Raw genomic sequence first — 14,574 nt, 5'->3', positions numbered from 1 at the left:
TCCCTGCTCCTTACCTTCGTGGCCGGCGATTTCTAAATTGCTTTCCTACAAGCAGCCGGAGGGTTGAAGCTGCGTGTGGCTGCTGTAAAGGTCATCTCTGACGCAACTGGAAGTTGCATCAGAGACGACCTTTCTGGCAGCCATATGTGGGGAGAAGACGTTGAAGGGAAATGAGGAAGACACAGTGGGGAAACGGGGAAGACACAGTAGGGGGAAGACGTTTAAGGGAAATGGGGAAGACGAGTGGGAAGAAGACACTGTAAAGACATGGGGCAGACAGTGGGGAGAAGACGCTGAAGGAAAATGGGGAACAAAGAGTGGGGAGAAGATGCTGGCAGGGAAGAAGACAGAGATTCCAGACTATGGGGGAGTGGAGGGAAGAAGATAGGTGCCAGACCAATTTGGGGGGGGAAGGGAGAGGCACAATAACAGAGCAAATGGAAGACACAGCGAGAAGGGAGACAGTGGATGGAAGGAATTGAATGAGAAGATGAAGAAACCAGAAACCAGACAACAAAGGTAGAAAAAAACCCCCTTCTTTTCTTTTTTTTTGCTTTAGGATAAAGTAGTATATTAGTTGTGTTGATAAAAATTTATAAACAAAGCCCTGCCAGCTGAACTTCTTTTTCTCTAGTTCAGCAGCCAGAACTGATTTATAAGGAAGGAATAAGCTAAATATTGCAGTATTGAGGCTTGTATGGATGCTGTGGGGATGGGGCGGTGAAGGGGACGGGGCGGTGATGGGGACAGATTTTTCCCCCGTGTCATTCTCTAGTTCTGATGTGTCTATCCAATCTTCAAAAGAAGTCCACATATTTTGAAAGGGCTCATCATGATTTTTCCATGCAGTTATCTCACTCATTATATGAATAATCCTTGTAATTAAGACCCATTGTCCTAGTAGCTTGGCCTATTTCCAGTGCAGTTCCATTCTTACAGCAACCCATTTGTAGATATCCAGCCAGCAATGTTATCCAGAATGAGAGAAAGTTCTGCAATGGCCTCTGGTGTTTTTGACGGAAGGATAAGTAGCAACTGAATATCATAGGCATAGAAATAAAAATGAATACCAAGGGACTTAGGGCCCAATTTTCAAAACTTTAACGCTGTCGCTAAACTGTTTTCCAGCAGTTTAGCCTGTAAGCAATTTAGTGAGGGATTATTAAAATGTCCCCATGTCTTTGTAAATCTTGATTCAATAAAAAAAAAATACCGATCTACTTGTACCCATTCTACACCACTCAGGATTTTGTAGACTTCAATCATATCTCCCATCAACCATCCCTTTTCCAAGCTCAAGAGCCCTAACTTCTTTAGTCTTCCCTCATATGAGAAGAGTTCCATCCCCTTTATCATCTTGGTCACTCTTCTTTGAACCTTTTCTAGCTCTGCTAGATCTTTTTTGAGATAAGGAGACCAGAACTGAATGCAATGCTCAAGGTGAGGTCGCACCATTGAGCGATACAAAGGTATTATAACATTCTTAATCTTGTTTACTATCCCTTTTCTAATAATTCCTAGCATCTTGTTTGCTTTCTTGGCCTCTGCCCAAATCTTTTTCATGAGTGCTGACCCCCAAGGTGGACCCTAGCAACTGGTAACTATGACTTGGATTATTCTTCCCAATGTGCATCACTTTGAATTTGTCCACATTAAATTTCATCTGCCATTTGGACACTTAGTCTTCCAATTTCCTAAGGTCTTTCTGCAGTTTTTCACAGTCTGTATGCATTTTAACAACTTTGAATAGTTTAGTGTCATCTGCAAATTTAATCACTTCACTCATAGTTCCAATTTCAAGATCATTTATATTGCAGAGCAAATGAAAAGACATCTGACTTAGCAGCACTCTGACTTAATGGGGTGGGACAGTGGAGTGGGCAGACTTGATGGGCTATAGCCCTTTTCTGCCGTCATCTTTCTATGTTTCTATCTTCTCAACTCGCTTGCAGAAGTTAAGATTGAGGAGAGGGGGTGATGCCCAGAGACAAGAGGGTGGAAAGAAGAAAATGATTGATGTCTTCTGCAAACAACTCATGAGTTGAGGTGCGTAAACCATCCATAAGGAACTGTATGATGTTTGCACAGGAAATCATAATTAATTAAACTAAACTTGCACAATCTGGGACATTATGCTCTTGATTCAGTTGCTGTAAAGGTCAGAAGCACACATACTTGTTTCCCATTGTAATCTTTCAAACAACAGTAGGTCAGTCAGGGAGCTCTTATCCCATAGTTGTATTAGTGTCCAATGTGCCTCCACACTCCCAAATAACAAGTAGAATCAGAGAAGAGGGATATACTCTGAACCCCACACCCCCAAAACAAATTGTCCAAAAACATCACCCAGAAATAAAAACTACTAACTCTGCTGGAATAGTCATACACTGTGGACAAAAATAACGAGGCAGGTTGGATAAGCTAATTGATCTCTCACCTCCATCATCTACTATGTTAATCTGAGAGGCATGAGAGATGAGACACCAGTCTAACCAAGACATTAGATGCATGTGACTTCTCTCTCATTACATAGTACATACCTTACGGAATGGTTGTGCCATTTGGCGCAGGAAGTACTTGGCGACCTGAACTGCCTCATCCACAGTCAAGTTCAGGTTGGCATCAGTCAGGTGCTCCTGGATCCAGCGTGGTAATTTTCCCCGTTTGTCGGCACGGGCAAAACGCTTAAACACAAACCAAGCAAAAAAAAAAAAAAAAAAGCACAGCATCACACAAAAACCCCGGCACACACACAAATAGCATAATTTTTCACATTTGTTCTAGTTAAACATTCTAAAAAGACTGCATTAGGCAGGGTCACCTATGTCATGAACACTTGCTTGAATTCTTGGATTAGAGATGGTGCAGCTTTGGTTAAGTGGCGAGACTTAGAACATAACAATTGCCCAATATCCTGTTTCCATCAGAGGACAATCCAGTTCACAAGTAACTGACAAGACCCAAAAAATAAAACAGATTTTATGCTGATTATCCTAGAAATAAGAAGCAGATTTTTCCAAGTCCATCTTAATAATGTCTTATGGACTTTTCTTTTAGGAAATTATTCAAATCTTTTTTAAACCTTGCTAAGCTAACTGAATTCCAGAGTTTAATTACACACACTGAATGAAGAAATATTTCCTCTGGTTTGTTTTAAATCTACTACTTAGTAGTTTCTTTGAATGTCCCCTACTTCTAGTATTTTTGAAAAGAGTGAACAAGCGATTCACATCTACCCATTCCACTCCACTTTTATAGACCTCTTATCATATCTCCCCTGAGCCGTATTGTCTCCAAGCTGAAAAGCCCTAGCCACTTTAGCTTTTCCTCATAGGAAGTCATTCCATCCCCATTATTATTTTCATTGCCCTTCTCATTCTACTATATCTTTTTTGAGATGTGGTAATCAGAAATGCACACAATATTTGAGGTGCAGTCTCACCAGGGAGCAAAACAAAGACATCCATTCCTTTCCTGATAAGTCCTAACATTCTCTTTGCTTTCTTATCTGCCACTGTGTACTAAGCACAGAGTTTCAACATATCAACGATGACCCCTAGATCTTTTTCCCAGATGGGGACTCCTAATGTGGAACTTTGCATCACAAAGCTATAGTTTGGATTCCTCTTTTCCACATCCACATTTCACTTTGTACTTGCCCATTTTGATGCTCAGTCTCCCCAAGGTTCTCTTGTAATTTTTCACAATCCTCTTGCAATTTAACAACTTTGAACATCTTTGTGTCATCAGCAAATTACCTCATTAGTTATTCTCATCTCCAGATCATTTATAAATATGTTAAAAAGCAGCATTCCTACCACAGACCCCTGGGGAACCCCACGATCTACCCTTCTCCCTTTCACCCAATTGAATTTGCTGATCCTTCATGCTGGGCTGAGAAGCAGCAGCCACTCTCATAGGTTTTGAAACTAGCAATTTGGACGGTTTGGTGAGAAAGACGTCCATCTGGAACTTTATGCTTCTTGTTGAACATTTTTTGAAAATGAGCCCTAAAATCTCTTATGCACCACAATTGGTTGAAAATACAATCAAATGTGGGTGCAATGGCATGCCAACTAAAAGCAAAGGGAGAGAACTTGCTGGAAGGATTTTGGGAAACTGAGAACATATATATGTGGTGGGACTGCCCAAGGATTCAGGCCTACTGGAGGGAAGTATAAGATTATGTTTCTACCTTTGATAATCTTCTTTCTGTTAGTCCCTGTAGGATTCCATATGCTAGGTGTTCAATTCCAACTCGCAATCCGGGAGTTACAGAAATCCAACATTTTTCTCAGCACATGCTCCTCCCCCTTAGACTAAGAGTTAGAAGCATATCCAGTTGATTCCCAAAGTCAAGTAAAACACCTGAACAAATCCATGACAAGGGGGTATGGGGAAGATCTACATAACAAACAACAACCCACAAACGCCGGTGAGCACGGAGTGAAAGTTCCAATTGAAAGTCCGGAGTACCCTGACGCAGCTTCAGCGAAACACTGGCTGGCCAAAATCAGCTACAGCTGATTTGATTGATCCCAAACAAATCCATGACAAGGGGATACGGGGAAGATCTACGTAACAAACAACTCACAAATGCCAGTGAGCACGGAGTGAAATTGCCGACTGAAAGTCCGGAGTGCCCTTTACACAGCTTCAGCGAAATGCTGGCTGGCCAAAGTCAGCTACGGCTGATTTGATTGATCCAGAGCGATCAGATCTTTGAGTGGTTATGCTGTTTTCATTTCACAGTCCTACTTCCTAGTTTCGAAACAGTAGTGCAATAAGGTAAGCACTTTTTTGAAGAAATTGGAATATTGATTTTTGCACACTGTTTAAACTGAGTTCTTTATTTGAAGTATCGTTTCACATCACAGCATAACCAGTTTCAGTACTTTGAATGAGCAAAACTAAACAAGCATTTAAAGTATAAGATTTTTGCATGAATGAATAAATCATTTAAGTATTTATTCAAAGCACAAGGTTTTTGCACAGGGTTAAGTTTCACTCACACTGAATTGGTGGTTGGTAGGAGGAGGTTTTTTATGCTAATAAGGTATCTCTATGTTTATTGCTTGCTTGCTTGCATGCATGCTGAATATGCCAGAGGCAAGCTTAAATCCGAGTCTTTTTCCTCCTTCTTAAAACCAACATAGCCATTTGTGAGTTATTTGTGCTGGGGGCAATCCTTTCGTTAGAGAGGTTTCTTGAAATTCCACAGGGGTTTGTTTGGAAAATTGGGTACGGGGAAGATCTCCAGCAACACAAACAATTCTTGAATTCTTGAACTGGTCTGCTCTGCAAAACATGAACAATTAATAAACAAGCACAAAGGCAACTCAGAAAAACATGGAGGAACAATGTAGAACTAACCTGCTTTGTGCAACGAGTACCCCAAGAAAAGGCCTTTGGTAATGCACATACTCACAAAAAACTCTCCACAGGATCTGGCAACTGGCTGGAAAATCTTCAAGCCTGTAAGGAGAATAACCAAGGCAGAAAGAAGCAAGCTATTCCAAACAACTGAGTGCATACAGAGGGGGCGGATTGTATGGAATCCTACAGGGAGTAACAGAAAGAAGACTATCGAAGGTAGAAACCTAATCTTCCATTCTGTTATGTCCCTTTCAGATTTCATACATTAGGTGACATATCAAAGCAATGTGACATTAGAATGAGTCACCACATCCACTCAGTAAAACTGGGTAAAAGTATGAAGAGAGGACCAAGTAGCCGCCCTTCAAATTTCATCAGGATGAATTGCATGAGACTCCGCCCATGATGCAGCCACACTTCTAATCGAGTGGGCTTTAAGCGAAATCAGCAGCTGCTTGCTGCAGGCGATGCAAGTTGTGGAAATGGTCATTTGAATCCATCGAGCAATCGAGGACTTGGATGTCGGCTGACCACAGCGAGGCACAGCAGTCAGGACAAAAAGGTGGACAGCCTGAAATCATTAGTCCTCTCCAAATAGTGGAGCAAGACTCTCCAGACTTGCGAACCTGTGGGATGAAACGCAGGCAACCAAACTTCTTGGTTGACATGGAAGGCTGATACCACCTTCGGCAGAAAAGAAGGTACAGTACGGAGGACAACTCCTGCATCCATAATATGGAGAAAAGGTTCCCTGCATAAAAGAACCCGAAGCTCTGATATATGCCGTCCCAAGACAATGGTGACCAGAAAGACAGTCTTGATCGTTAGATCCAGAAGAGAAGCAACCTTCAGTGGTTTGAATGGGGCCTCTCTAAGGCCCTGCAGAATGTTAAGATTCCATGAAGGGAAAGGAAGATATAAGGGAGGTCGCAACTGAAGTGCCCCTCTCATAAATCTGGTCACATCTGGTTGAGCAGAAAGTGAACTAGCACCTCTGTGTACTTTAAAACATGAAAGGCCTGCAACCTGAAATTTAAGGGAGGCCACTGCTAGACCTTTTTCTAGGCCCTCCTGAAAAAAAGCCAGGACCACCGAAATGGGAGTCCTTGCAGGCTCCACCTGATCTTTAGCACACCACTGTTGGAAGACTTCCAGGCTTTGGTATAAGACGTCATAGTACAGGTTTCTTCGAGTGCAAGAGAGTTGAGATAACTACATCCGAATAACTGCGCTTCATCAAGGCTGAGCACTCAAGAGCCATGCCATGGGTTCTCCATGGGCACCAGCCCTTGACTGAGAAGGTATCGATGAAGAGGTAGCTAGAGCTTCTCGTCCTGCTGAAGATGGCCAAGATCTGCATACTAGTTCGGAGCTACTATAATCACCAGGCCAGGATGCTTTGCTATCCAGCAGATGACCCAACTGACCAAAGGTTACAGAGGAAACACATGCAGAAGCTCGTGAACCGGCCAAGATTGAACCAATGCATCCAGCCCTAGGCTTCTGAACTGTATTCGTTGACTGATAAAGCGCCTGGGCTTCGAGTTTTCTGCTGAAGCCATCAAGTCCATCTGGGGCTGACCCCAGCGCTTTACAATCAGATGGAACGCCTTCTGCAAAAGGGATATTTTCCCGGGTCCAGGACCCGTTGGCTGAGGAAGTCCGCCTGAACATGAGTCACTGAGAGAGACAGAAGATGTGCTTCCACCCAGCAAAACAACATGCGAGTCCCCTGGCCCAAGGGAGCACTTCTTGTGCCCCCTTGATGATTTACATATGCCACCGCTGTGGTCTTGTCGGAGAATACTTGCATTGCTTTTCCTTCCAGAAGGGGCTGGAGAGTGAGTAACGCCAGCTGAATTGCCCTGAGCTCCAGGCGATTGATCGGCCAACGTTTCTGACAAGGAGTCTGCTGCCCCTGAATGGATCGGTCCCCGTATTGAGCACCCTGACCTGACAGGCTGGCATCCGTCATAAGAGTCATTCACTCTGAAATCCGAAGGAGCCTGACCTGGCGGAAACCCTCTTCCTGAAGCCACCAGCTCAAGCTGCTGCAAGCTGGCTCCATCCAGGGGAGCGGCATTTGAAGGGTATGTGGAGACCACCGAGAGAGGAGGGACTCTTGTAAAGGGTGCATGTATGTTCGGGCCCAGGGGACCGCCTCCAAGGAGGCTGCCATGAATCCCAGAGCCTGCAGATAATGCCAGGCCAAGGGAACCAGATAGTCCAGGAGAGTCCTGATCTGCTATTGAAGTTTCTGTCCGAATGCCTCGGAAAGAAACACCTGACCCTGTCTGGTGTCGAAAAGATGACCCAGATACTCTAGGGACTGAGAGGGCATCAAGTTGCTCTTTTTGAAGTTGATAATCCACCCCAATGCCTGCAGCAGAGACACCACCGTCTCCACTACACTTTTGCATTCTTGACAAGATGGAGCCCGGATCAACCAATTGTCCAAGTAAGGATGAATCTGGATCCCCTTCTCTGACAGCAGAGAAAGGCCTCCACCACTATTGATAGTGCGGGGTGCCGTTGCGAGGCCAAAGTGCTGTGAACTGGAAATGCTGTTGCAGAACATAGAAATGCAGAAACCCGCAATGCTCCAGGTAGATTGGAATATGGAGGTAAGCCTCCGTAAGATCCAAGGATGTTAGACTCTCCTGGAGAGACAGAAGCTATGACTGTGTGCACTGTTTCCATGCGGAAATGAGGAATTCACAAGATCCATAATGGGTCTCCCAGTCCTCCAAGCCTTTCGTTGGCACGATGAAGTATAAGGAATATCTGACTAAGCCCAATTCATGTTCTGGAACAGATTCCATCACTCTAATGTCTAAGAGACATTGCAGAGTAGTGTGGACTTGGGACTCCTTTTCTAGCCGACTTGCTGCCGCCCGGGATCGCTCCCTGTCTGCCCCTGCTGAACCGGCCGCCAATTCCTCCCTGTCACCCGATACGCTACATCCACCCCCGAGGTCCACCGCCGCCCCCACACGATATGCTTGACCTCTTTGAGAAAAACCCCGAATATAAATTATAATTAACATTTTTTCTGCATACAGTGTGCTTTGTGTTTTTATAATTTTATGGTTACCATTATTATTATTTTATTTATTTATGTTATTTATTCAATTTTCTATACCGTTCTACCAGGGGAGCTCAGAACGGTTTACATGCATTTATTCAGGTACCCAAGCAGTCTTCCCTCTCTGTCCCGGTGGGCTCACAATCTATCTATCGTACCTGGGGCAATGGGGGGATTAAGTGACTTGCCCAGGGTCACAAGGAGCAGCGTGGGTTTGAACCCACAACCTCAGGGTGCTGAAGCTGTAGCTTTAACCACTGCGCCACACTCTCCCCTTATGTATTAATAAGATTACATTGTGTGTATACGAAAAATGGATGGAAGAAATTGCATTACAATTAGTACTATTATTATGGGGTGGAGTCAGGGGCGGAGTTTGGGCAGGTATGGGGTGGAGCTTGGGCAGGGTACTAAGTTGGTATTTGTTAGGTTTAGGGGTAACTGACTTGTAAAGGTTGAGAAACACTATGCTAAGGCACATGGGTCATGGTCGCTGATCCGGCCCCAATCAATGCACACATTCAACAGAATAAGGGCTGGGGAGTCCACTCCAAATGATTTTTAACAAATCGAGGGGTATTGAGGCAGAAATAATACTTTGAAGAAAAAGGACTGTTGAAAATCCAAGATGGCTGCCAAAAACGGCAAAAATAAACAAAATCCAAAAATAAAAAATAGCGATTTGGGGTCTGGGGAGGTGAGGGACCTAAGCCCTACCCTCAGAAACTGAAAAATGCCTTTCAACACGTTTACCAAGCCACCCCCGAAGTTCCCATAGGAAATAATGCAGGGTTTATTCATAATTCCAGCAGCGCCAGCTTGTCAGCACTTTTACAGCAGTTGAATGGAGGTAAAGGATTTTCTGCCTCAGAAACTGCTCTAAATGACCAGAGTTGAAGATCTTCAGACTGCTAGTTGCTGGACATTGACTATTACCTCCGCCCCTACAGTTCTTCGCCATGCAGTCGGGGGAGGGAAAGGCAGCCTACAACTTAAAACCTGGGTGGGTTTCACCCCAGATGCATACGCTTAAAACCCGTGACAAGGTCAGCGGGCACGCAAACTTCCAGGGGAATGGACCTCGAATCTAGGAAGGGTAGCACACAGCAGGCTGGCTCCTCAAATCCACCAGAGTTTCTCTGTGAAGCAGCAGTCTGGCACCACGGGACTGTGTCCTTTCTTCCAACAGGGAACCACCGAAAAGGGGTCTCTAGGCAATGAAGCCACCGAAAAAGCAAACTTTAAGTGAAAAAATAAGAAAAAGAAACAGAGCAACTGCAAAAGACTTCTGCACAGATTGCTTGCAGAAATTGAAACTGGATATGTTTCTAGCTCTCAGTCTAAGGAGGATGAGCCTGTGCTCAGAAAAGTGTTGGATTTCTGCAACTCCCGGATTGCGGGTTGGTATTGAACATCTAGCATATGGAATCCGGAAGGGACATAACCAAAATTTTTTTAATGTACAGATTCCACTCACTATGGGCTCCATTTTGTTGAATGGGAAAATGGTAGGGATTGAAAGTACATTGGACAAGTTGATGGGGATATCCTTTGCAGCAGCACAAGCTGTACTGGCAACTCCCTTGTCTGAGTCTGCGCTTGCCATAATCCACTGACACTTTGGTCAGACCTCAGGTAAGAGCATCAAGGAAGTAGAGGCCTCCAATGATCTGAAGTAAGCTTCCTTCGCTGAGGGACTTGAGATCATTGTGGTCTCAGAGTACATAGGATCCATCTCCCTTCAGGGTGCACGTGTTGATGCATTCTTGACAGGCAGGGCATGGGCCACAAGAATAGGTTGGGGCTCTCAAGAAGCCAATGTCAATGCCCCACAATTCTGAAGTATCACAGCTAGGCCAAGAGATAACCAGTCTCTTCTTGCATCATGGCACAGATGTGCTCCTCAAGAACCACCAATGGTAAGAGCTGGCATTCAGCCAGCATAATCATGCCCTGAGAATCATCAGGACCAAATCAATGATCTGGTCTCAGCTTATAGGATGAGCTACCCTCACACTGGGAGCACTTCAAGGATATTGAAGATTTTGATGGCTTGATGGTCTCAACGACGTGCCTCAAGGAGGATTAATGCCGATACTTCTGGCCTCTGCCTTATACACATCAGGGTCCCTCAGCATCAATTAGGACAAATCCTTTCTCGACTTTATGGTGGGATTAGAAGATCTCCAGTCCTAATGGGCACTACCAATGCTCATTATCAAGGCAAGTGGAAAGGCCAATGCTCCTTATGCTGAAGCTGATGAATTGGACATGCTAGTGTCAAAAAGTAATTTGCACTACTTCTGGTAACCTTTACCGTATTTTTGCGGATATAACGCGCGCGTTATACGCGATTTTACCTACCGCGCATACCCCTCGCGCGTTATATGCCTGAGCGCGGTATAGAAAAGTTTTTAAACATAGTTCCCACCCCGCCCGACGCCCGATTCACCCCCCCAGCAGGACCGCTCGCACCCCCACCCCGAACGACCGCTCGCACGCGCTCCCACCCGCACCCGCATCCACGATCGGAGCAAGAGGGAGCCCAAGCCCTCTTGCCCGGCCGACTCCCCGACGTCCGATACATCCCCCCCCCCCCGAAGGACCGCCGACTTCCCGACAATATCGGGCCAGGAGGGAGCCCAAACCCTCCTGGCCACGGCGACCCCCTACCCCCACCCCGCACTACATTACGGGCAGGAGGGATCCCAGGCCCTCCTGCCCTCGACGCAAACCCCCCTCCCTCCAATGACCGCCCCCCCCCAAGAACCTCCGACCGCCCCCCCAGCCGACCCGCGACCCCCCTGGCCGACCCCCACGACCCCCCCACCCCCCTTCCCCGTACCTTTGGAAGTTGGCCGGACAGACGGGAGCCAAACCCGCCTGTCCGGCAGGCAGCCAACGAAGGAATGAGGCCGGATTGGCCCATCCGTCCTAAAGCTCCGCCTACTGGTGGGGCCTAAGGCGCGTGGGCCAATCAGAATAGGCCCTGGAGCCTTAGGTCCCACCTGGGGGCGCGGCCTGAGACACATGGTCGGGTTTGGCCCATGTGCCTCAGGCCGCGCCCCCAGGTGGGACCTAAGGCTCCAGGGCCTATTCTGATTGGCCCACGCGCCTTAGGCCCCACCAGTAGGCGGAGCTTTAGGACGGATGGGCCAATCCGGCCTCATTCCTTCGTTGGCTGCCTGCCGGACAGGCGGGTTTGGCTCCCGTCTGTCCGGCCAACTTCCAAAGGTACGGGGAAGGGGGGTGGGGGGGTCGTGGGGGTCGGCCAGGGGGGTCGCGGGTCGGCTGGGGGACGGGCGGAAGTTCTTGGGGGGGGGGGCGGTCGTTGGGGGGGGGGGGGGGTTTGCGTCGAGGGCAGGAGGGCCTGGGATCCCTCCTGCCCGTAATGTAGTGCGGGGTGGGGTTAGGGGGTCGCCGTGGCCAGGAGGGTTTGGGCTCCCTCCTGGCCCGATATTGTTGGGGAGTCGGCGGTCCTTCGGGGTGAGGGTGCGAGTGGTCCTGCCGGGGGGGGGGATGTATCGGACGTCGGGGGGGGGGGCATCAGGCTTTCAGGATGGGGACAGACCTTCAAGGGGGGACAGGACTTCAAGGGGGGACAGTGCACGGAAGTCAGGGGGGTGAACGGAGAGTCGGGACAGCGCACGGAAAGTCAGGGCGGGCGAAAGGAGCGTCGGGCATCATGCGCGTTATATGCCTGAGCGCGGTATAGAAAAGTTTTGGTACATATCATCGTGATTTCTGCGCGCTATACCCCTGTGCGCGTTTTACACAGGTGCGCGTTATATCCGCGAAAATACGGTAATCCCTCTCTTTGACATCTGTAAACAGAGTTTACAAAAAGAAGAATTATGGACAAGCCCCAGACACGGCAGGTACCAATTATGGTTGTCCATAACAGATATGGTCCAGTTACACTGAGTGCATTTTTTTTTAAGCCATAAGGAGTTTTCTCTGACATATCGCAGGGAAAATAGCCAAGGTAAAATCAAAAGGCTTGATTAAATGAACCCTGATCATAAGGATGTTCTGGGCCTAAAGGGGCCTGGTGAGCCATGTAAAAGAAAGGAAACTAAAAAGAGCCAAAAACCTGTCTATGAAACTAAAGAGGGGAAAGATTCTGGTCCCACATAATACTTACACAACAAACTAAAAGCAAAAGAAAAAACAGAGCTACTGCCAAAAACAGAATCGAGCTAAGGAGCACAAATGGAGAGCATCTTTTCTACTCTGTGAAAAATTAGACTATCTGGTTCCATGCAATGACAGCAAGGTGGAAAGAGCACACATGTGCAGACAGCTGCTTCCAATAATTTCTAGAAATAGAACAGTGGGGAGCATCTTCACACCAGGGCTCTGTTGGTGACATTACACATTAATGAGACTATGATCATCCTGCTTGTCCTTAAGAGAACTCAAATTTCTGGCCTAGCTCAGTTATGCCTACCCTAAGCTTGGATACAAGCTCTTTGATCTTACCTATCACACAGGCAATATTGTGCTTAAGTTCTTTAAACCATCTGTTTTTCCTGCAAGTTTACCAAACCCATTCCTCCATCCAATACCTTTTTGTTTTAGGCTCTCTCTCTCTCTCCCATTTCAGGCTGCCCATATCATTTTGGATCCTCAATGCTCTCAGACCTGCTGCCCACATAAACATATTCTTAAATCTACTTTTTTCCTCCCCACCATTACTGGACATTACATGTGCCTTCTCAGCAGTCTCTTGAGTGGGTGCGAGGGAGGGAGATACAGTTTTCTTGTTAAACATAAGAATAACCTTACTGGGTCAGACCAATGGTCCATCAAACCCAGTAGCCCGTTCTCACGGTGGCCAATCCAGGTCACTAGTACCTGGCCAAAATCCAAGGTGTAGCAATATTCCATGCTACCGATCCAGGGCAAGCAGTGGCTTCCCCTGTGTTTTTCTCAATAACAGACTATGAACTTTTCCTCCAGGAACTTGCCAAACCTTTCTTAAAACCAGCTACACTATCAGCTCTTACCACATCCTCTGGCAACTTTATTTTAAGGGAATGGCTAGACAGAGCACTCAACTCGAACAATCATCCAGTCAGCTGATATTACTCCTCCTCTGGATTTTTTTTTTCTATATTCTTTCACACCAACACAGACTGTATAGACCTACATGTCTACCCTGTCTTTAATACTGAGAAACATGGCCAACTGTGGATTGCACAGGATCTTCATAAGATGATATAATCTATATCTGCCAGTAGGAGAGCATAAGTCCACGCATCTCGAGTGTTCTAAAGGGGACGTCCACAATGATTCTGAGATCTCATAGTATGTACCTATATAGTTAAGATTATTTTTCATTATGTGCATCATTTTGCAATTGTCTAGTGTATGAAATAATGGGAAATAGAAAAGGTCTGCTCAAAAGAAACTAAAATTTTCTAGTCATATTCTCAGAAGCTGTGGTGGCAAATCAGTTAATCTAATACCTAGAGGGCATGATAGGAAAAAGGAAAAGAATAGTCTTTAAAAACTAGTCAAGATCTGGAAATCTTAAAAAAAAAAAAAAAAAAAAAGAAGAAGACAACATTGAGCACAGAATAGTGGTACAATATAATTGCAGCTCTTTTGTTAAGATGTCATTTTGATCTTAAGATCTTCATGGATGATAATGTGAATGTTACTTAGCCTCCTATACAGAAATAAGGAAGCAGCACAGGAAGGGCATATACTATTATATAGCTTTGATTTCTCTTTTCATCTTACCTTGTCAGCAAAAACCATCAGGCCATAATCTGTTTTACCACGGATAGCTCTGCCTACACACTGTGCTGCATGCCTCATAGCATCAAAGGTCAGAAAATCATTTTCACGGATCTGAAACTGATCCCTCAGATATTCCAAGCGTGCCTGAAAGGCAAGAAAAGAACAAAGCTACGATGACGTATACTGTAGAAATGTGTCTGTCTGATGAAGAAACTCTTATGGGCAGTAGCAGAGGTATTTCTTTCTATTTAAATTATGCTAGACTAAAATAATAATGAAAGATCAGGTTCTAACCTTTGGTAACCTTCTGTACCACAGGTGTTCAATCCCAACCCGTGAACTAGGTATTGCAGAAATCCACGCTT

General features: G+C 45.8%; 1 protein-coding gene across 2 annotated transcripts in view; it reads right to left on the bottom strand.

The window, feature by feature from the left end:
* Window positions 1-14,574, bottom strand: part of ERCC2 (ERCC excision repair 2, TFIIH core complex helicase subunit) — a 90,515-nt gene that overhangs the window by 972 nt on the left and 74,969 nt on the right. Inside the window, exons 21-22 of one of the 2 annotated variants that reach the window (XM_033955087.1) lie at window positions 14,210-14,353; window positions 2,541-2,684 (exon numbers count right to left, since the gene is read on the bottom strand). In XM_033955087.1, coding sequence (XP_033810978.1) covers window positions 2,541-2,684; window positions 14,210-14,353 — 288 coding nt within the window. Of the gene's footprint in view, window positions 1-2,540; window positions 2,685-14,209; window positions 14,354-14,574 lie in introns of those variants that run through there. The other variant, XR_004540353.1, reaches the window with a different exon arrangement.

The sequence above is a fragment of the Geotrypetes seraphini genome, chromosome 8 (assembly GCF_902459505.1).
Source record: "Geotrypetes seraphini chromosome 8, aGeoSer1.1, whole genome shotgun sequence".
Classification (NCBI taxonomy): domain Eukaryota; kingdom Metazoa; phylum Chordata; class Amphibia; order Gymnophiona; family Dermophiidae; genus Geotrypetes; species Geotrypetes seraphini.
The sequence above is the reverse complement of the archived record's forward strand: the minus strand, read 5'-3'. Positions and strand labels throughout refer to the sequence as shown.